We start from the raw sequence: 20850 nt of genomic DNA, 5'->3' as shown, positions 1-20850 counted from the left end.
ATTCACATTCCTATTCACTTCCCGGATGGACTACTGCAATGTACGGTAATCTACATGGGGTTATCCTTGAAGAGCATTTGAAAGCTTCAACTGGTGCATAATGCAGTAACACAGACGGTTCCAGTATGTGTTTCTAGTGGAATTGCATTGGTTACCAGTTTGTTTCTGGGTCCACTTTAAAGTGTTGTTTTGACTTTTAATGTCTGTAGCTGCCCAGAGTTGTTTGCTGAGATGGGTGGCTATAGAAATCAAATGAATGAATGAATGACCAACCAACCTGGCATGGCATGGGACTAGGTTATTTGAAGGACCTATCTCTCTGATTACATCTACACAACGTAACAGATCCAGCAGAGAGGACATCTGTGGATCCTATTGCCTAGGGAATGATACTTGGTGAGCTCTAGGTGAAGAATCTGTTTTGGTGTCCTCTTTATGGAGCATGCTCCCCTTTGAAGCGAGGCTGGCTTCATCACTTTTGACTTTCTGAAGATCCATCAAAACCTGGTTTTGCCATCATGTCTGCGGAGCCTATAGGTTTGGTGAATTATTGAGGTGACTCCACTATTATTAATATCTCTTCATCTAATATATTTTTAGTTTAATTTTGATAGCTTTTTAATGTTTTAATAATAATTGTTTAGCATTAACTATTTTAGCTTTGTTCTACTCTGCACAGAGTCACTTGTTGTAAGGTGTATGGTTATATAAATTTAAGAAATATACCATATTTCTCTGAATAGCATAGTATTCCCTTTAAGAGCATAATCCTTCTCAATAGTATTTTATATACGTAATACTATTGATTGAAGACAATGATAAATCAGGAAGTAGAGAGATGCTAACCTTTCTCCCTAAGAAATTGTATTTCTGCACCTTCAGCATAGTGTGTCTTGTAAGACATACTGTACCAACACTGACTTCTGCTTAATGCTTCCTTTTCATGCAAGATGTTGCCAACCTAATAAGACCCATAAACATGCACAAAAAGGCAAAGGGAGCACCTCCCAATATATGATTGGCTGACATGATCATACATCTGTTTCTTCTGGAGTCTGTTCTCTATGAGATGACATAGAATTGCAAATGAGGTCATCTTTATTGATATCAGTTTTAGCCCCTGAAATCAATAGACTCACAAATGTTCCGTTAAGGCTGAATCTGCCAACAAGTTAATATTCCACCAAGAGGAATGACAAAAAAAGGATGGAGAAAGGATCAAGGAAGTCAAGATAGTGGCTGCAGTTGTGTGATCAAAGTCCCACAACATAAGATTAAATTGTCGTGGTCACTATTGGTTTTTTTCATAACTCCCTCATTGGTGCCCCAATGACAACGTCCAGATTTAGACAAACTGTAATCTTTAAGCTATGGTTTACAAACCACATTGGCATGTCCCAAAGGTGCTTTTTTCAAGTGGCAACTAGACTGTTTTTTCTTTAAAGACATTTCGCTTCTCAACCAAGAAGCTTCTTCAGCTCAGAGAAGTGAAACATTTTCAAAGAAAAACCAGAAAATCCAGTTGCCTCTTGAAAAAGCATCTTTGGGACAACCATGCCCTGGATGACTGAGAATCTCCATAGACACATTGGCTTGTAAACTTATCACATTAAGCCACGAAGCAGCGTGTTCAGTTTGGTTTGGGCCACAGTGTCTTTTGTCTCCTGTCTCCATCAAAATATTACCAGAGTACCAGCTATGTTAATAAATGGACTTCCCCATCTCCCTTTCTTGCTGCTGTGGCAACATCATAGAAATAGAAAACAAGTGATGAATAATTCTTATGCAGGTCTCCATAGCAATAGACCCACCCTTCCACTTGTTTTTCACAAGACGAACGTTTAATCTAATCGCAATAGCCACAACCTTGGATTTATAACTGGGAGAGCATGCCTCCCTGTGGCTGCCACACATTGGATGTGATTGATAAGAGTTATACTTGCTTTTGGTTCATATTGCTACATGGGAAGGAAGTCTGGGGAGACATTTTTGCAGCTGTGGGCTGGTTCACTAACGCAATAAATGGAACATAGTTCCTTTTGTTGTGTCAACAGCCAATTGTAGTTTATATTTAATATACCATGGTTCATTAAGTCATGTCTTATGCAATGTAGGAGCTTAATTTCATATAAGAGAGATGTATTAACAGAATAACAAAATAATAGAGTTGGAAGGGGCCTTCAAGTCTAACCCCCTGCTAAGGCAGGAAACCCCACATTAGGAGTGTCACACTCAAATCACCATGGTGGGCATCACGTGATGTATTGGGACATTTTCTCCCTAAACCAGGCATGGCCAGTGTGTGAAACATCTGGCCCACAAGCTGGGAGTTTGATAGCCCTGCCTTACCCCGTTTCAGACAAATGGCTATCCAACATCTTCTTAAAGACTTCCAGTGTTGGAGCATTCCCAACTTCTGGAGGCAAGTTGTTCCACTGATTAATTGTTCTAACTGTCAGAAAATTTCTCCGCAGTTCTAGGTTGCTTCTCTCCTTGATTAGTTTCCACCCATTGCTTCTTGTTCTACCCTCAGGTGCTTTGGAAAATAGCTTGACTCTCTCTTCTTTGGGGCAGCCCCTGAGATATTGGAAAACTACTATCATGTCTCCCCTTCTTTTCATTAAACTAGACACACCCAATTCCAGCAACCATTATTTTCCAACAGTGGCAATTTCCAAGTGCGTAGACTTCAGTCCCCAGAATTCCACAACCAGCATGGCTGTTGAAGAGAATTCTATGAGCTGAGGGCCACACTAGAAGTTGCCAAGGTTATAGAAAAGTATTAAAATACAAGTATACAAGTAAAAAAAATGGTACAAGTGGATTTATTATTGGGAAGTAAAATGTTACAGAGAAAATTATTTGTATGTAAATATAAAGTTGGCATCACTGAAATGCCACCCCGAGAATCCAACAGAAAGGAGGGAAGATGAGGAGGGAAAGAAAGAAAGGGCAAAGCAGAGAAAGCAAGGGAGGAGAAGTAAGAGTAGGAGGGAGGGAAAGAAGGAGAAGAAGGAGTGGGGGAAAGAGAGGGGAAGAAGAAAAGAGGAAGGAACAGAGGAAAGAAGAAAGCAGAGAAGGGAGGTTGAGAAGATGAAAGGAGCAGGATTGTTGCAAAATAAGATGGAGGTACCCATCTGTGTTTTCTATATTTGTAAGAAGATAGTGATAAATGTTAGTAGTTAATAGATAAAAGTTAATCGTACTTATGAGAATGTATATTTGTGAATGTATTTGAAAGGAAAAAATAAAAAACTTTATTAAAAAAAAAGAAGTGGCCAAGGTTGAAAGACATGGGGTAAAACTCTTTCAAATCTTGGTGTAGGAATCAATGAATAAAACCATTCTACAGCTAAAGAAAATGTTGTTTTCTGGGTTTCCACTTCCCACATGCTTCATGAAAAACTGGCTGACAGTATGTAACAGAGAGAGAGAGAGAGGGAGGAAGAGAGGGAGGGAGGAAGAGGGAGAGATCAAAAAAACTTTTGAAAGTGCTTTGTGGCTGACATCTTCTTTGCAACTATTCTCCACCCTGGCTTTCATGACAATAAGGCTGTGATTGCCTAATCTGATTACTCTGTGTCTAAAAATATCAGTGTGTTGTGCAATCTCAAACTCTGGTCCACTTTTATAAGCTGTGATTTTTTAAAAAATGGGTAGTGTCTTGTGTAAACACAGCTCATCTATTAATGATAAGGACTTAATCAACTGGGCCACTTCGGCCCTATTGAATAGGAATATCTGGGTGAAACCACACTTGTTAGATTCCTGCTTTCTTAACAACTGTTTAAGAAAGTTTTTTTTATTCTTTTTGACGTAAGCAGCCTAATATTCTCTCACCTGACTCTTAAAGAGGGAAGCTTTTCCAGAAAGTCCATTTGCAGGCCAATAAAAATCCCCTGCTAATGTCTTGGGGAGACAGGCTATCACCGATGCCATCATGGAAGATGCTCCCTCTGTTTGCAGGACTGCAAATGGTCAGTGCTGCTTCATAAGGTCATTAGGACTGCTCAGAAAGGAGGTCTGAGCCTTTACCTTCCCCTCTACGTCTTAGTCAATCTCCAAATTTCGTAACTTTAGGGATAGAGGAAAAACCTGCATTGATTAGGAATGGGGTCCATATCTCAAGACACTACCCAAGTATCTCTTTTCTGGGAGATCCAGCAGATATGGTTGTGTGGCTCTTCCACACAAACACAACTCCCAAGCCCAATTTATCTTCACAACTCTGCCAAGTGGCACTGATAGAATATTTGTAGCTTAGGGTTGAACTGTCCCAGGTGGCGGCTTCTGTTACTCGAGGCACTGATGATGTTACCTACAGTGGTAATGAAACGTCTGCAAGAAACCCACCAAGCTCAGAGAGCATCAAGCACCTCCGTGAAATGGGTGTGATGTGAATGTATGTTATTTCCAAGACCTTGAATGAGGCTAAGGCACAACCGCTCGGGAAGTGTCGCTGGCAAGAAAGCGGGGGAGCCGGCCGTGGCAAGTCAGGCTGCCGCTGGAGCGGAAAGGACGGGGCGGTCCGGGGACGGGCCCACGCGTATTTGAGCTGCTCCGACGTCCCGCCCAGCTTGAGTCGTTCTTTGCTGCTCCGACGAAGTCAGCCCAGGAGTCTCCAGCAGGATCAGGCCGGTAAGTCGCGGCGGGAAGCCCAAGACGGGGCAACTTTGGGCAGGCGGGGTGGGTAGGTGGGAGAACCTTCTTCCTTCACAATTGCGCAATTGGAAGGAAGGAAGGAAGGAGTTGCGCTTCGCCCTGCAACATTTTCTTTCGGCGGAAAAAAAAAAAAAAGCGGAGCCCGCACTTGTGGAGAAAACCGCTAGGAGGGAAGAGCTGCCTATATCCGGATGGGAGGCGGTCGCCCCACTTTCCGGGAAGCCGAGTGGAAAAGTTGGCCGGACTTCTCTTCTTTCCCGCTCCGCCCAAAGCAGCAATTTGGGTGAGGGGGTGGATTTCCCAGATGGAGCCTCCATAGAGCCGCCAGCCAGGGCGGGTCGGAAAGGAGAAGCCCCTGGAAGGGTCGAGCGGGTGACTCGGGAGCTTCTCCCTTGAGATAACACAGACGCATGAATACAGGTAGTCCTCGATCTACAACAGTTCGTTTAGTGACCGTTGTTACAACGGTCCTGGAAAAAAAGCATCTGATGGCTGTTTTTCACCCTTACTACCGCTGCAGCATCCCCATTGGTCACCATGATCCAAATCCAGACTCTTGGCAGTTGACTCATGATCCGTCCCCAGGATCATGTGATCCCCCTTTTGTGACCTTCTGACAAGTAAAACCAATAGGGAAGCCAGATTTCGTTTAACAACCATGTTACTGACTTAACAGCTGCCGGGATTCTCTTCATAAGGGTGGCAAGGTCGTAAAATGAGGCAAAACTCACTTAACAAGTATTTCGCTTAGCAACAGAAACGTTCGGCTCACTTGTGGCCATAAGTCGAGGACTACCTGTATGTGTTAATGATCAATAGTAATCATGGTAATAATTCAGAATTCTTGGCACCACCGACAGTACATAGCTGACTGACTAAGGTTGTGGCAAACTTTACTTGAGGGAGGCAAACTGTTTGTAGCTAACCCAGCACAGCCTACCATTAAAGAGACCCCATCCCTCACCCCAGCCAAATGCAGGTATCTTCACAGGACCTTCACACATTAGGCAGGCTTCATATGGGAGAAGTGGTGTAGGGTTTCCTGCCTGAGCAGGGGGTTGGACTAGAAGACCTTCAAGGTCCCTTCCAACTCTGTTATTCTATTCTATTCTAAGTCAGACCTTTAAACATCCTAGTCCTTAGCCATTCGAGGTGTTCCTTTTTTTCAGTCTTGATAGCGAGGGTGATTGAATAGTCACAGAATCCTACAATTGGAAAGGACCTCAGAGGCCATCCAATCCAACCCCCTTCACAATGCAGGGTTTACTTTCCTATCCCTGATAGATGACTAGCCAGGATGTTTGAAAAACTCCGGTGAAAAGGGGGGGAAATCTGCCATATCGTAACCTATGCTACTCAAATAGGTAGAATTTCTGTCAAGGATTTCTTCCTGATTTCTAATCTGTTCCAAAGCCTGGAATGCTGTACCTGACTCCGTTGTTACATCCTCTAACCCCCACAGCTTCAACCTTAAACTGTCTACCGTGGACCTCACCCCATTCCTAAGAGGTCCAAAAAGGGAGCGTGCATAAGCGCACCTGTCCTACTGTCCCCATTTATTTGTACTCATTTCCTTTGTTCATGTCCATGTTTATACTTATACCTGTTATCTTGCACATGTTTGACCAACTAAATAAAATAAATAACATCTTGACATCATGTTCCATTTCAGTGTTACAGTATTTATGTAAATAGCATCCGGTAACTTGCAAAATTCCTGCACTTAGCAATTTCCTGAAAGCAGCCACCTGTGTATAAGGTCAGGCCAGGAAAGGCTTAGATGCAGAATTTGCAAGTTGCCACCATCAGACAGAAACAACAGGGAATAGTTTCAATCTCTACCTACTGGGCAGAAATCAAATGACAAAGGGAGCCTTTTCCCCAAGCTGTTTCAATAAGTTGGGGGGTAGCCCAAGACCAAAACAGTACTTCAGGTTCCCTATCCCCGAGTTTCAGTATAGGAAAGAAAACTGAAGTTGTGAGGGGAACCTTACCACCGACTCTAATTTTGAGGAAGGCAGGTCAAGATTCTAGCAAATGGATCTGTTTTCCTGAGCTTTGTAATTTTCTTCCAGATGTATAGAATAGAATAGAATGGAATAGAATGGAATAGAATGGAATAGAATGGAATAGAATGGAATAGAATGGAATAGAATGGAATAGAATGGAATAGAATAACAGAGTTGGAAGGGACCTTGGAGGTCTTCTAGTCCAACCCCCTGCTTAGACACGAAACCCTATATCATTTCAGACAAATGGTTATCCAACAGCTTCTTGTATTTCCCCCTTCCCCATGTGTTTGTTCGCCGCTCTGAGTCCCCCCGGGAATAGGGCGGCATACAAGTATAATAAATACAAATACAATACAAATTCTTAAAAACTTCCAGTGTTGGAGCATTCACCACTTCTGGAGGCAAGTTGTTCCACTGATTAATTGTTCTAACTGCCAGGAAATTTCTCCTCAGGTCTAAGTTGCTTCTCTCCTTGATTAGTTTCCACCCATTGCTTCTTGTTCTACCCTCAGGTGCTTTGGAAAATAGTTTGACTCCCTCTTCTTTGTGGTAACCCTTGAGATTTTGGATCACTGCTATAATGTCAACCCTAGTCCTTCTTTTCATTAAACTGGACATGCCCAGTTCCTGCAACTGTTCCTCATATGTTTTAGCCTCCAGTCCCCTAATCATCTTTGTTGCTCTTCTCTGCACTCTTTCTAGAGTCTCCACATCTTTTTCATATCGTGGCAACCAAAAACTGAATGTAGTATTCCAAGTGTGGCCTTACCAAGGCATTATAAAGTGGTGTTAACTTAATACCTAGTTTCTTTACCTAAACTAGATAACTTCACCAGTACTAATGATGTTGAGTAATGAAATGTCTGCAAGTAAACAACCAAGCTCAGAAAGCATCAAGGAACCCCTCATTTCAACCCTGAGCTACAGATATTCTCCTTTATTGCTTCTGTTTCCATGGCCGGGCTGGGCTTCATTGGAAAAGAAAGGACTTTTGCTCACAGTCAGGTATTATGTCCCATGGCAAATACCGCCATGTGCTACTTGATCGCTGTTCTCCTATGACACACTTACCCTGGTCAGTAGGAGGAGGGTGAAGGTGATACAGCAACACCACGAAAGAGTCAGCCAACTGAATCGGAATTAGATTTAGCTCAGAATAAATTCAGCCACGCATAGGATTACTGTATTTTTCGGAGTCTACGACGTACCTTTCCCCCCCACTAAAAGAGCGTGGAAATTTTGGTACGTCTTATACACCGAAATATTGGTACGTCTTATACACCGAATACAGCCATTTTTGGCCTCCTCAAGCCCTTCCCTCAAACCCCATTTTTGCAAAAATGGGCCATTTTTCACAAAAATGGAGGCATTTTTGCCTTCCCCCAGCCCACAGCAGCAATCTGCAGACTTCAGCAGGGCTGGGGGAAGGCAAAAATGCCCCCGTTTTTGCAGAAAATGGGCCATTTTTTGCCTGTTTTTCACAAAAATGGAGGCGCTTTTGCCTTCCCCCAGCCCTGCTGAAGCCCACAGAGAGTTCCTGGGGGGCTGAGTGAAGACAAAAACTTTTTTTCTTACTTATCTCTTCGGCATCTTGGTGCATCTTATACACTAGTGCGTCTTGTAGTCCAAAAAATACGGTAACTAATGTTACAGTCAGTTGTGTTGTATAAGCAGCTGAGGAGATAAGAGAAAGTAAGATTTTCCATCATATAACTCAATGCGGAGATCTAGCAGTGGAGAACATGCCTGCGGACATTGTATACAGTGTCCACATTGTAAACTACCGCTTCATTGGTTGTCCAAAGAAGAAGGAGCTAGTGATGCAAGGAAGTGTGCCAGATATCGGAGCAAATGGGTGAGGACATGGTCATTCTAAAATGCTAGTTAGTGTGATTATGTGCCGCTAGAACCACTAGGAAGGGAATTTGATTGAGATAATGGCTGACTGGTCTAAGGATGATGTCGGATCGGACAACCGTTTTGTGACTTGGTTTAACCAGATTAAATGTGTTGCCACTGAATAGGTAACAACATGGTAGATTTCAAAAATCCCCATCTGCTAAAGATCAGCATTGATATAACCACTTGATGAATTACAGGTGCTTTAAGGCAGGGGTCTCCAACCTTGGCAATTTTAAGCCTGGAGGACTTCAATTCCCAGAATTCCCCAGGCTGCTGGCTGGGGAATTCTGGGAGTTGAAGTCCCCCAGGCTTAAAGTTGACAAGGTTGGAGACCCCTGCTTTAAGTTACCATTTTTCAGTTGATGGCATGAGTTGCACAAAGGGGATTCAGAAGCAGTTTAGGTGGGATACGGGTCAAGCCTTAATGAAGTATTTAAAAGTTACTATAAATGAATGTTTGGATAATAAAATAACAGTAAAGATATCGCATCCTTTTTTTTGGAAAGGAGGGGGCTTATTTTTGCTATTTTGAGGCGAAACCCCCATTGTTTTCCCAGCCTTCGGTTTCTTGAGACCATCATTGCTCTATCAAAGGCTGAGAAAAGAATGGGGGGGCCAAAACAATCGAAACTCCGCCCTTTTTAATTTATGTCACAATGAGCATAAAAAGGGCTTCATTTAATGCAGTAATAGCTGCCACCTCGGTCCTCCCTGCTGATGACCCTGAAGGCGGCTTTGTGCAATCTTGTCCTTAAAGAGCAATTTGTGAGACAAATTAAATCCTCTCGATTGAGGCATGCTGAGAATACATTTCAATGGAACCGAATCCCACAATGTTTATTTTTTCAAGATCTTCCAACCTGTTTGATTCTACACTGGCACCCTCGGATAGAGGCATCCAAGCCTGTTAAACTGGTTTAGAACATGTTTGAGGACCAGGAACTTCTATCATAATTGATTTGGCTCAGTTGCTTGGAATGCCGCCTCACAATTTAAACATTTTTTATATCTTCTGTCACTGACATTTGCTCAGAAACAGTAGGATTCTCTCAATTCTCATATCAGAAGGGGGATTCATTGAGGCTATATGAAGCACTTCAGTGCCACATTTTGAGACAGACAAAGAAATGGATATCCTTTCATAGTTTTTTCTAGAATTATATTGATGTGCTTACTTCTAAGGTTAGTGAATCATCAATCAGTTGTCTGAGAGAGATACAGTGATTACTGTTTGCTTGTGATTTAGGCTGTTTGTTGAAGGCTCTAGTCCCGTGATGGCAAACTTATGGCACGTGTGCCACAGGTAGCATGCAGAGCCCTCTCTGTGGGCAGGCCAGCTGTTGCCCCAGCTCCACTGCACACGTGTGTGAGCCTCCATCTGGGCTTTGGGTCTCTGCTGCGCATGTGCAGGGGGTAGGTGCTGGGGGTGCTCACATTGCATTTTGGGGGTTCGTGTGTGTGCATGTTCCCCCACGTGCCCCGCTTTGGGCCTGGAAGTCCTCTTGCATCAACCTGGAAGCCAAAACGGGTTGCCAGGGGGGCAGGGCGCATGCACAAGGGATGCACGTGCATGCACAGGGCGGGGCACATGCAGGGGGCAGGACGCATGGACGGGGTGTGCTTGTATTGCATTTTGGGGTTTTGCTGGGCACTTGGCAGCAAAAAGGTTAGCCATCACTGCTCTAGCCCTTTTCTTGTTAGCTAATTTTTAAACCAACCCAGCCCACAAGAATGCTACAACCAGGGTATATATGTGCTAAATTTTATTAAATGATTTTTAACACAATGAAAAGCATAAGAGAAAATAAATATAATAAAGAATAGCAAATAGTTGAGAAAGGGAATAGAAAAAGGAAAGGAAACATGTACCGAATGCTAAATGATATTGGCATTTAATATTTTGCTTTTATCCCATCCCGAGCAACCTTCCTAAACAGTTGTCATCCTTCAGATTAGTTGGGATTACAACTCCTAGAATTTTTGACCATTTGATGGGGATTTGTGAGCCTAACTTGAATGGAATGTGCCAGCTGGGAAGTTTTTCTAAATGAGGAGAGGAACAAATAGAGAGGCTGGTTTCACACATTGCATTAAACCATATTATGATTCCTTTGGTTTTTGTTTAAGGAGGTGTATGAATCAGCCCGGTGTTTCCATACAGAAAGTTAAGTGAATGTGTGATGTATGATCCTAGTTGGAGACCGATTGAGAATCAAAATTTGCAGCAATGAAATAAAATAAAAAAACACATTGGAACAAAAATTGTTTTGCAAACCTTGTGGTACATAGACTGGACTTCAGTCTCAGCATAGATGTCCGGTGGGACCAAAATAAACACTAGCAGTTTTTGAAAGGACATAAACTAATCAGCACATATCTGAAAGATTTTTGCTTCTTTCCCTTCCTCTTGGCATCCAGCTTAAAGGAATGTGCAAAAAACCTCAGCAGATTTACAATAACAATAAAAATCCAGATACCACAATAAATCTTGGTTTCACTAAATGCTAGAATGCCAAAGGGAATAAAGAGGTTTGCTTCTGTTAAGGAATAGGTCATGGTAGGGATGGACTCAGAGAAAGATTTCCTGTGAGGGTGTGTTGCAAGCGAGTTATCCTCCACTACATACATACATACATACGTACGTACGTACGTACGTACTGTTTTTTTCTTGTCTCAAAGGTTTTATTTCTTTTAAAACACAAATATTTCATCATTCGTCAATCATTAAAACATTGAAGTACAATTTTTTTGTATGCCCCTCCCTCCCTCCACCCCCCTACCCCCCTCCTCCCCCCCCCGACTTCCCAGAACCCGTACATGGTATGGATTTTTAACAAACACAGTCTAATACATATTGTTATTAAGCACCAGAACAAAGTCTGTGAGCAGCAACCAGCAATATTGGGAGATTACTAGTAGATTACTGGTAGATTTTAAAATCCACTCACTCATTCAGTCCTTCCATACCAATTAAATCCTCTTTTTCATTGGCCAAATGACAATGGGGCATTGGATTAGTCAATGACAGGGGTGTCAAACTCAAGTTGTCATGGCAGCGTCATGGGAATTGGGTATTCGGAATTTCCCCCCCTTCATTAAACCAGGTGTGGGCCTGGCCAGCTCATGACGCATCCAGCCTGCAGGCTGGGAGTTTGACAGCCCTGGTCTATGAGATGTCTCGTGGAATATAAAACAGGACTTCAGACTTTTATCCCCTCCAACTCTCTTTTTATAGGTAGTGCTGAATTAGTATCTCCTTATAATCCTTCATCAATTTTTAGCGGTTTGTCATGGAGGAGTCTGGATAGATATCAAGCTGCCCTTTGTTATGACCTTGATAGCATGGGATACAACTATATTATGTTCAAAAATTTCCTATACCTTCACATTTTGGCCTGGAACTTCTTGTAATGTCCTCCGTTTCAATTTATAGTACTTTCGCACAATCATTATTTTTACATTTCAGATATTTTTGTCAGCAAATATAAGTTCTCATCCCTTTACTGTCTGGCCATGACCTCATTCTCTAAGTGTTAATATTCAGGCAAACTAGCATTTGAAAAAGCAGCGTCAAATGGGTAGAAGGACAACAAGCAGAGTTGTGGGGTGTTTGCCTTTTGGCTCTGTGCAACTGGGAACATGTTTAAAAGTGTGCAGTGGCTTTTGCTGGAAGCAAACATGCAAACAGTAAATTGCTTGGGTCTTTATGGTGAGAAGCATTGCTTTCAAGCTGCAAAACATTTTTTTTAAAAATAAATAAATGACAAGGACCATTTTTTGGCTGGCAATAAAGGACATCGTGAAACACATTTTCCATTCTTGTTCTAATGAGGATCATTTGGACTGGTACCTCTTCTGGAGTTGTTTGTAAGAACTGTGCCAAGGCAGCAATAGAGATCATGCCACACAACAAGGCATTTTTGAAACTAGTCAGCACAAGCTATAGGTTATTGTTAAGTGTGAGGTTGTTCGTTACGAAATAATTTCCTATGGCAGAAGGATAACAATCATTGCAGCATCCCCATGGTCACAGGATCAAAATTCAGATGCTTGGCAACTGACTCATATTTATGACGATTGCATGACGCAGGGTCATGTGATCACCTTTTCTGATCTTCTGACAAGCAAAGTCAATGGGGAAACCTGTTTCACTTAACAACAGTGTTATTAACTTAGCAAGTGCAGTGATTCACTTAACAACTGTGGCAAGGAAGGTTGTAAAATGGGATAAAATTCACTTAACAAATGTCTCAGCAACAGAAATTTTGAGCTGAATTGAGGTCATGAATCGAGGATTACCTGTGCTTGGTATTGATGCATTGTTTTACAGAGATCGATCCTTCCTTCCTTCCTTCCTTCCTTCCTTCCTTCCTTCCTTCCTTCCTTCCTTCCTTCCTTCCTTCCTCCCTCCCTCCCTCCCTCCCTCCCTCCCTCCCTCCCTCCCTCCCAAAATAAAGCAGTAACCGGAATCTGATGTGTATTAGAGGAGGTGTTTACAGGCATAACTGAATCCAGAGAAGTCATAGAACATTCCAGTAAGAATGTTTGTTGTTAAGGCACTGTTAGCTTCTTTGTTTTTATCTTTCCCAGGGTGACTGTGAGCTTCAACCTGTTTGTATGCCTTCTTGAATTAATTCAGGACAAGATTTATAATAGTGATACAATTTATATTATGTGATTGATAAAACTGCTTCCTTGTAATAGAGAGAGAGAGAGAAGAATTTTTGAATCGAAACGCTTGGGGTGGGAACTCATGACTCATATTTGCATTTACTTGACACAACACAAACAATGTCAGAGTATTTTCTAAAGAGGCTTCTATAGCAAATTCCCTGAAAACACAAAGTTTGCTTATGTGCACGTGTGCTTTTGAAGCTTTCTGCGGTATCTGAGGTTTGTATACAGACGGGTGTCAGCCATCAGCCGATGGTTTGATCTCTCCCACAAACAATTCTGTTTCTGTTATAGAAAGCAAAGTATTTTAGGACAGATTTCATTGTTCATTGCAAGATGAGTCAACACCATGCTTGTAAAAAGCAAACAGTATTGGCAATTCATTTGGATTGCTCAATGCAAAGTTTTGACATTGGGCTGCTTTTGGAATCAGACTTCTTCTATTTTATTATTTTTTTAAAGGCCACCTCAAAACCTCCCCCGTTCTACTTTTCCTTCATTTATCCTTTGGCTTTCCTCAGTCTGAGGCCATTCATTTGGGGCGGAGGATTCTCTGTTTCACTCTGAAGAAATTCAGAGCAAGCAAAAGACACTTGAAAATCTTCCTTTTTCTGCATTAAAATTCGATCAGAGGTCCAGCCTAGTCTATCTGTAAAAGGGGAACTTACTATAGTTTTTGCTCCTCAAGGCTTATTATAGTTACCTCCCACACCCACCACACAGACACAAAAAGGAAGAATGTAAAAAAAAAAACAACCCTCTGCCAAATTGTGTTTTTTAAATATGCGTCCTAATGTATTTTGTACATTAGGCTCATCTAATTGATGGGAACTCTGGTGGGCCACATAAGAGCCACTTTGGTCTAGTGGTTAAGGCACTAGGCTAGAAACCAGGAGACTGTGAGTTCTAGTCCGACTTTAGGCATGAAAACGTGGCTGGGTGACTTTGGGCCAGTCAATCTATTACAGCAAAATCCACCTCGGAGGAAAAATTGGAGGAGGAAGGGGTTATGTTTGCCACCTAGAATTATTTTTAAAAATGTAAAGCGGGATATAAATCAATCAAAATTAAAATCTTACTGCAGGACATATGAACCTTTTCAGATAGTTAAAATCCTTTTACAATTCTATACATCCTTGTGAACATTAAACAGGTTTTTGAATGGTTTTCAGAGTTTTGATTTTATTTGTTTGAAGTCCTGGAGCACCCTCTACTGACATCACAGGCTTGTTGTTACTTATCCCTTTTCTTCCCTCTATATAATAAGATGGAAATAATAATAATAATTTCATAACTATATTCTGTGATCCATGAAAAATAATCCAAATATCAATAGTCAGGCAATATCTTTACTGAGACCATGTACAAGATTTGAGTTTTTCATCTCATCATCAGCCTGCGCTTAAATGGCCAAAACAGAGTAAGAAATATGTGTCTAGGTACAACACAAAACCACACATTCTTTTCTAGCAAGATAGTCATTGGTTACATAGATTGTATTGCCTTAGTTTTTCCATTCCACAAAAGGCACTCAGATATATTCTCAGTTTCACATTTTTCTCTGTTTTACACAGAAGTTCTACCAAAATCTGGGTTGGATCCCGGAGTCTCTTTAAAAAATCCTGAGCTCTGCTAATTGTCCTGTTGTCTTTCTTGTTTCAGGAAGATGTCTGAAGGATTTTCGGTAAGTCTGAAGAAAATGGTGCTTTTTAATTCCACATTTACTTTTCCTTTTGTTTTTAATTACTATTAAATTTATGCCCCACTTTTCAGTTTGTCTTCTAGACCCTCACTCCATTGTCATTTAAAGAAGGGGTATTAATAAATTGTCATGGATCATGGCATTTCTGGGAAAGCCAAGAATGTCAGAAATTCAGCAAAGATATTTCTACTGGCTGGGAAAAAGCGTAACAAATTCCTTATTTTCCTCACAGCTATCAGATGCCCTGTCAGGATCCAACAATCCTAATCCAAATATGCAAACGAATCCTTGGGGCAATCAGCCTGGTGGCTTCTCAGGTTATCCCGGAGCACCAGGAGCATTTCCTGGAGCACCAGGTGCATTTCCTGGAGCACCAGGCGCATTTCCTGGTGCCCCAGGCGCATATCCCGGCGCCCCAGGCGCATATCCCGGAGCACCAGGCGCATATCCCGGAGCACCAGGCGCATTTCCCGGAGCACCAGGCGCATTTCCCGGCGCCCCAGGAGCACTTCCCGGCACACCAGGAGCACTTCCCGGCGCCCCAGGCACATATCCCGGAGCACCAGGCACATGCCCAGGAGGAATAGCAGCACCTGGAGCATACTTTGGAGGCCCATCAGGGCCCGGCGCATTTTCAAACATACCAGGGTCCTCAGGAATGTATCCTGCTCCTGGGCAGCCCCCAAGTGACAGAGGAGCACAACCAACTGCACCACAGGGTGGACCTGGAGGATTTTCTGGTCCACTGGTGAGAAAAATATGTTTGTGTTTCTGATTTGTGCATGGCAAGGGGGTATCTGCGTTTGTTTTTCAGTTCTTGATTAAACATTTTCTCTCTTTTAAACAAAGGAACAGCACCTCTTATTGGTAAGACCAAAATTAAACACTAAATGTTTGGTGGCTGTTCAAATATTTCACTTCGAGAACAAGACCTTTTGGCTCCAAACTGAAGGTCCCAAAGCAGGGGTGAAATGCTACTGGCTTAGGCGAACCAGTATTTCCGACGATCAGTGTGATACGCAATTTATATTATTAGAATCGTCGGATTTCCTGCTTTCTAGCTAATCTAAATCGCGTGGCACAGTAGATTCCCACCCCCTCGCTGTTCTTACCTTTGCAGACTCGGGAGGCTTCAAAATGTTCCTTTTTTAGTGCTGTGCAGGCGCACCTCAGGCACGCATGTGGCACGCACAAAGCGCACGCTCAGTAGCAGACTCACCGAACTGGTAGTAGACTTCAGAGGATTTCACTGCTATCCCAAAGTCTAGTCAATTAGGTGCAGATGGAACATCAGTGATGATTTATTTTAAACGCATTTAATGACACTCAACCCCAACACATAGAAGGGAATATGATAGGATTGTCAGGCTCCAAAAACCGAGAAAGACATGCTGAGGGTCTTCTGAGCAGTTTCCTTTGTTGTTCCTCACCCATAGACAGAAATTTTGCTCAGCAAAGCAACTTGCACCATTAAACATACACCCTGAGGACGCCTAGGGAGAAGATGCCTTAATTTTTTCTTCCCTGATAAACTGTCAGGGGCAAGAAACCAGGAGGCAAGATAGTGTTCAAGGTCACAGTGAGTTTATTCCATGCAACCTATGTATAAAAATTGGATCTATAAACTAATGGTCAAGGTGAACTGGCACCAGATAAGAGTCAACAGACTTCAATGGGGGGGACTGGACTTAGGTCTCTTTTGAAGGCATTAGGGACTCCAGACTGATGATACATTTGATCCTGCCGTCGTGCTCCATCTGGTCATCTCCTACATAAACTAAACTTTGCTGTCTCTTGCTCTTCTGGAATGCCCTCCCTCCCTCCTGGGAATCAAGACCACAGAACAGAGATATAAACTAGAGGCAGAATAACTTGGAGAAAACCTTTATCTGAGACCAAGAGGGGGGCAGAAGGAAAAAAAAGAGTTCAGAAATAACTTTACAAAAAAGGGGTTATTGATGCGATTATATTTGTAATAAATAGAAAACCAAAAGTCAAGGCAGGCTACAGATCTTGTTGGACCGTATGCTCTTCAATTTTGTTAATTGGTTTGATTTGATTTGATCTGTTTTTGTCTTCAGAAAGTCCCTTTTGACCTACCCCTTTCTTCAGGACTTGTGCCTCGCTTGTTAATAACTGTGACTGGGACAGTGAATCCAAGGCCGAACAGGTAAGGCAGGGGTGATGGAGTGGTGGGTGATAGTGATCCAGTTTCTTGCAGGACAGTTGGATTGATTGCAGGATGGACTGCCCTTTGGCATACATTACTTGGGGGGTGGGGGATTAGGAGGAACAAACTAAATCAAGGATGCATTAGGATTTGTGTGTGAGTTATAAGATGATGGTCATAATCAAAACCCTACCGTTTATTACATGTACTGAGCCCATTCTCCAAAAGAGTAGCCAGTGGGACATAATGGGTAAGGTGTTGGGCAAAGGATTAGGAACAATCCTTCACAGGCTTGCTATTGTGGGACAAAAAGGGAGATGATCTTGAGATCCAAGATAAAAAGCAGGATATAAATCTAACAATCGGAGAGGGGAACATTTTGACTCGATCAATTTGGACGGTTCTGGAAGCTGCAGAAAGAATGCCGGAGGTATTCCCCCCCGCTCCCAAATCCAGTTTGCAGCTCTGGATTAAATGGATAATTTAATTAAAATTGAAATTAAATGAAAGTTAGTCCTTGTCTTGCAACACCCACTTCTTTATCTTAACTCGAAGCAGAACTCCTGGCATGTCACTCCAAGGCCAAGTTAGGTCAGTGGTCCAAAAGATATTAGAGGTATTTTCTAGAGCTGGTGAAGCTTATATAATGTCTGAAGATGTTTCCCTTGGGCCTTCCTGGTACCCCATCCCATCTCACCTTCTTTATTATTGTTGCTGTTATTTGAAACGCCATGCTGGTAGGGTGCAAGGCAGTGGCTGTCCTCTAGTCCAAGATTGGGTCCACCTGTCCAGAAAACTCTGACTTGCTTCAAACACTCAGAAGATAAAGAGGAGACATTATAGTTGACTATTATTTCTTTTACCTCCACCCATCCCACTCCCTTCTTTAGCTTCTCGTTTTATTAAACCTCTGTGATTTTAACTATCTAAGAATGCGTGTGAACCAAAATGGATATAAAAGTATGATTAGAAATAAAATTTATATGTTAGAGGAAGGCTTTGCTTTACAGCTCACAAAGTTCTCATTTAAAGTTTTAATAGTAAAATAAAATAACCTGATGATGCCCATAGGCACATTGGCAACCGGGGGCACCACACTGCAGATCCAAGTTTTCAAGTTAATAATTAATTTGATGAATAAATAGAAAAGCTTTGTTTTATAAGTTTCCTGTAGAACATTCTCAGTCATCCAGGTCATGGTTGTCCCAGAGATAGTTTTCCACCCTTTCTTTCAAGAGGCAACTAGACTTTCTGGTTTTTCTTTGAAGCTGTTTTGCTTCTCATCCAAGAAGCTTCAGCTTTGACTGAATGGTGGGGAATGGAAGGATTTATACGCCTTGCGGACAGCCGGTCATTTGCATTGCATAGAACATTGGGATAAAAGTTTGGGTCCTCATTTCTCGCAGATTTCAACTAGATTTCAAGAAAGGTGATGACGTTGCTTTCCACTTTAACCCTCGCTTCAATGAGAGCAACAGGAAGGTGATTGTATGCAACAGCAAGATTCACAATGTCTGGGGGACGGAAGACCGGACGGCACCCAGGTTTCCTTTTGAGGCTGGCAAACCTTTTAAGGTAAAAGGTTTTGCATCAGGTGTTCTTTGGATAGCTAAGAATTAACTTGATTGCCTGCAAGTTATTTATTTGAATATTGCAAGGACAGTTTAATTTACCTGATTCCATTTCTATAATTCTGTTTCTTGGGTTCATGTTTGAGATCACCTGTGTCAGAATCCCCAGCAATACCCAAACTGAGTGGGAATTTTAGGAGTCGGGAGTTGTAGTACCTCTGGTGGGGCTTTAGGTTGAGGAAGACAGGTTGCTTGTATTATGTTCATTCAACACAAGTGGGGAAAATACCTACCGTAGTGGTTGCATTTGAACAATATGCTGAGCTTTACTGTTGGTTTTGGTGTTTATCTATGCAGTAGGATATTGTACAAGTCTAAAGTATTTGATTAGTATATGGTTCAATTTATTATACAGAAAATGGCTCAATCACTATTTTAAGTGAGCCCTGTGAATGCATCCAATCCTGCTGCCTTGTTTCTGCATAGCACCTAAAGCAGGATGGAGAACTGGTTTTGATATGTCGGCTGCAATTCAGATGACCTCAAGCGATGAGTAGGAAGTGTCTCCTGGTCCCCAGAGGATGCCCTCTGACACTCTCATTTTTCTGCATAGGAAGCAGAGCATTGTCATTCTCAGTGTACTCCAACATAGAGGCAATCATAAAGGTTCTTTGAAGATTACCAGAAAGTGATAAAAGACTAGACTTAAAATGGGAGTAGAATGCAACAGAACATTGTGTCAGTTCAGTTGAATTGAGTTCCATAAGTTTTTGTGAAAGGTGTGCTTAAAAATATGTATGCTATCCAAAGAAGTGTATATATTTTTTAAGAAACAAATCACTCGGCCAAAAATCTGCGGTGCTGAATTTAGCATGGCTCTCTTTTGAAGCTCTTAAGGCTGGGATGGGGCACTTTTCCCACCACATTTTCTAGTTTCATACAATATCTGTGGTGCTTTTTAAAATGTAAGCATGTCAAGCACAAAATGGTAGCTCTGCAAGTCCATAGTGCCCAGTGCAAAAAAAGCAAGATTCAGGTTGCATGAATTCATGGTATTTCTGTAATTCTTATTTATGACTTTTTAGGAATGTTTACATCTGTCCCTTTACAGATTCAGATTCTCTGTGAAGCAGATCAACTGAAGGTTGCTGTTGATGACGCTCATCTCATGCAGTACAAGCACCGTATTAAAGAGCTGCAGCAGATCACCAAGCTGTCTGTTGCTGGTGATGTCACCCTCACCAGTGTCATGCCTTTCATGATCTAAGCCAAGCCTTTGGCTCATTGCAGCCTAGTGATCAATATCCCTGTAAAACTGATCGTTGTTTTCTAAAAAAAAGATATATTAAATATACTGTACTATATTGGGTAGTAACTAATAAATAAAACTTTTAAAGGCTAACAAGTCTTGTGTACAGGTAGTTTTGCTCAGAATGATAGTTGTAAGCCATTACAGTCATAAATTTAGGCATCATGTGGCTGGACCTGATTTTTTTTCCAACCTTCTTTGCAATGGTTGTTAAGCGAATCAATTTTACCCCATGTCTTAAAGTTGCTGAGATTGAGAAACATGACTCAGCGTATAGGGCACACCTGTTCCAATGCTAAGAGTATCAAGGACATTCACCAGTCTCCCAGGAAAGTTATCAAAAGGCACATGCCTCAGTCTCTTGAATTGCTGCTTTTCATCTTGGAAAAATACATTGGCTTGATTCACAATTGCACTAAATTATAGATCGCTTCAGGCTTAGAATGTTGTGTGAAATTAGCCAGTTAGTGGTTTGTCAATCAAGGTTTACAGCTGAAATAGATAACTATTTCAGCCACTTACCTACCTGGAAATTCTCGTCAGCTTCTCCACCAACTTTGGTTGTGGGAAGCCAGTAGGAAGTCACCTCACCTAAAGACTATGGGAGTGAGTTAACAATAGCAACTGGGATTGTAGCGACTGCTGCCACTTAGCAATGGAAATTCCAATCTCAATTGTGAATGTAAATCAAGGACTCCCTGTAATCATGACTTAATTTAAGGTGTGAATTGGCCTACTACTCAATTATGATTCAGTCATCAGATCTACATAACCATTTTAAAAATAATATTAGTGGAGAGCTTGATTGAAAGCAATTATTTAAATTAATATTTTACTTAATTACTTTG

At 41.8% G+C, this 20850-nt stretch overlaps 1 protein-coding gene across 2 annotated transcripts; it reads left to right on the top strand.

The window, feature by feature from the left end:
• Nucleotides 1-4541: 4541 nt before the first annotated feature.
• LGALS3 (galectin 3) lies at nucleotides 4542-20098 on the top strand. 2 transcript variants are annotated; one of them, XM_032236401.1, is made up of 6 exons: nucleotides 4542-4638; nucleotides 14825-14934; nucleotides 15185-15700; nucleotides 17034-17122; nucleotides 18529-18697; nucleotides 19805-20098. In XM_032236401.1, exons 2-6 carry the CDS (start codon nucleotides 14917-14919, stop codon nucleotides 19958-19960), a joined length of 948 nt encoding a protein of 315 aa, XP_032092292.1. In that variant the 5' UTR covers nucleotides 4542-4638; nucleotides 14825-14916; the 3' UTR covers nucleotides 19961-20098. The 2 variants fall into 2 exon arrangements, with proteins under 2 accessions (XP_032092292.1, XP_032092285.1); XM_032236394.1 differs by having other exon boundaries at nucleotides 4552-4638; nucleotides 14913-14934.
• Nucleotides 20099-20850: the final 752 nt, after the last annotated feature.

The sequence above is a fragment of the Thamnophis elegans genome, chromosome 1 (assembly GCF_009769535.1).
Source record: "Thamnophis elegans isolate rThaEle1 chromosome 1, rThaEle1.pri, whole genome shotgun sequence".
NCBI lineage: Eukaryota > Metazoa > Chordata > Lepidosauria > Squamata > Colubridae > Thamnophis > Thamnophis elegans.
This window is presented reverse-complemented; position numbering and strand designations above follow the sequence as displayed.